This window comes from Seriola lalandi, unplaced genomic scaffold (genome assembly GCF_002814215.2).
Source record: "Seriola lalandi dorsalis isolate HSWRI2012SDOR001 ecotype SW California unplaced genomic scaffold, Sedor1 jcf7180002052111, whole genome shotgun sequence".
Lineage (NCBI taxonomy): Eukaryota > Metazoa > Chordata > Actinopteri > Carangiformes > Carangidae > Seriola > Seriola lalandi.
The window spans coordinates 135,831-137,484 of NW_019522664.1; the positions used below are offsets into that span (position 1 = coordinate 135,831).

Here is a 1,654-nt window from a genome sequence, read left to right on the forward strand (position 1 = left end):
GCTAAAAACCCTCTGGAGAAAGCAGTTTCTAATTAACGCTGTGTTGCTGTATTAAGGTTTTAATTAAAGCTGAGCTGTTCTCTCTTCCATGCAGCAAAGAGAGAGACTTTACTCATGCCTCTCTCTGCCAAGTCCAGCCCTAAACGCTGCCCCACGGAGAACTACTCCACCGCTTTCGGTCACTCGATGCCAAGAGAGGAGCACCTGGTCAAGAGGTGAGAAACGCACATCATCTCGTTGGCGCCTTCACAGGTGCTGCTGCAGGAATTTAAAGTCCCAAGTTGAGGTGTGGTGTCTTCTTAATGACAACAACCTTCAGGGTGAGTCACAGTGACGGTCTGACACCGATCACGACCGTCACGTCTGAGCTTCTCCTCCACAGCTGTTGCTTTTAAAGAGGCTCAGGCCTAAAAAAAGTACCAATAATAACCGCAGACGAGATAAAGCAGAGTGGGTCTCGCAGGAACTCACGGCTCGTTAAAAATTCAAGATCTCAGTCCAGCAAGCCTCAAAGACAAAGAGAGGAAGTATTCAGCGGTTCGGTGATGAGGCTGACACTGGATCTGCTACGTTACAGCTGTTAGAGTGAATGTAAAATCGCTTTGTGTGTCGTCTGCAGGTTTGACGAACAGGTTGACCAGAGACGTCACTCATTCCACAGCAGCAGCCCCAGGAAGAGGCTCCAGTTCACGTCAGCAGACAGAGAAGACGGTAAAACGTCTAATAGATATTTAAAGAAAAACAAACATCTAAGTTAAAGTGAAGACGCCCCGGCTCAGAGTTTGTCCCTGGTTTTAAAGTGGGTTTGAGCTCAGATCTTTGTCTCTGAGGTTTGACCTGATTTTGTTTGTGGTTTTAATATTAAAGTTAACACCAGAGCAGTGTGAGTAATTCTTAATACTGTGAGAACGTTTTCTGTTATGCTTCATATGGTTTAATATACAGACTTAAAAAACAGTAGAGCACATGTATTAGAAGAACTTTTAAGCGATTTTCTGCTTCTTTAGAGTCGATCCTGATATTTACTGAGGATTTAAAAACCTTGTTTTAGCATTAAACAGCCAAATTATTCTTATATATCCGTTGTGTATTGAAGAAAAAGCTGTAGCCAGTGAGTGTAAACGTCGTCTCTTCAGAAGGAATAAATGGGATCATGTCTTCCTCTTCCTCAGACCTTCATCAGCCGGACTCCTCCGGCAGCGTGAAGCCTCTTGATGGAACCTCCCAGCTGGGCTGGGAGGAGCAGGGAGCCTGTAGTGGATCTGAGCTGCACGACTGCTTTGAGGACTCGGCCCCGCTCTTCCTGGACAAACTCCACTCTCTGGCCGAGGCTGAGAAACTGTTTGACGAGCTGACGCAGGAGAAGCTGCAGGTGAACCAGGACCCAGTTTTATTTATTTATTTATTTATTTATCAACACAGCAGAGGAAATGTACTACAGGGGCTGTGTGTAGTGGCACACTTTGTCTGTGACACACAGGCCTCGACAGAACGACTCTAATCCACCTGATCTCTTATGTAAACTGGACCTGAGTGTTTTTATTCTGCTGCTAAATGACGTCTATTTTTAGAAAGTTCAAATCCACAACCTCCTTTCTGCCCCTCCCCCTCACTCTGTCCTGGCCCTATAGGAACACACACACACTCACACACA

General features: G+C 45.6%; 1 protein-coding gene across 2 annotated transcripts in view; it reads left to right on the forward strand.

Moving 5' to 3' along the window:
* mphosph9 (M-phase phosphoprotein 9) overlaps nucleotides 1-1,654 on the forward strand; it is a 20,975-nt gene that overhangs the window by 16,296 nt on the left and 3,025 nt on the right. For both annotated transcript variants that reach the window (XM_023399677.2, XM_023399678.2), the window contains exons 20-22: nucleotides 95-215; nucleotides 620-711; nucleotides 1,173-1,372. In XM_023399677.2, the coding sequence (XP_023255445.1) occupies nucleotides 95-215; nucleotides 620-711; nucleotides 1,173-1,372 (413 nt within the window). The remainder of the gene's footprint in view (nucleotides 1-94; nucleotides 216-619; nucleotides 712-1,172; nucleotides 1,373-1,654) is intronic.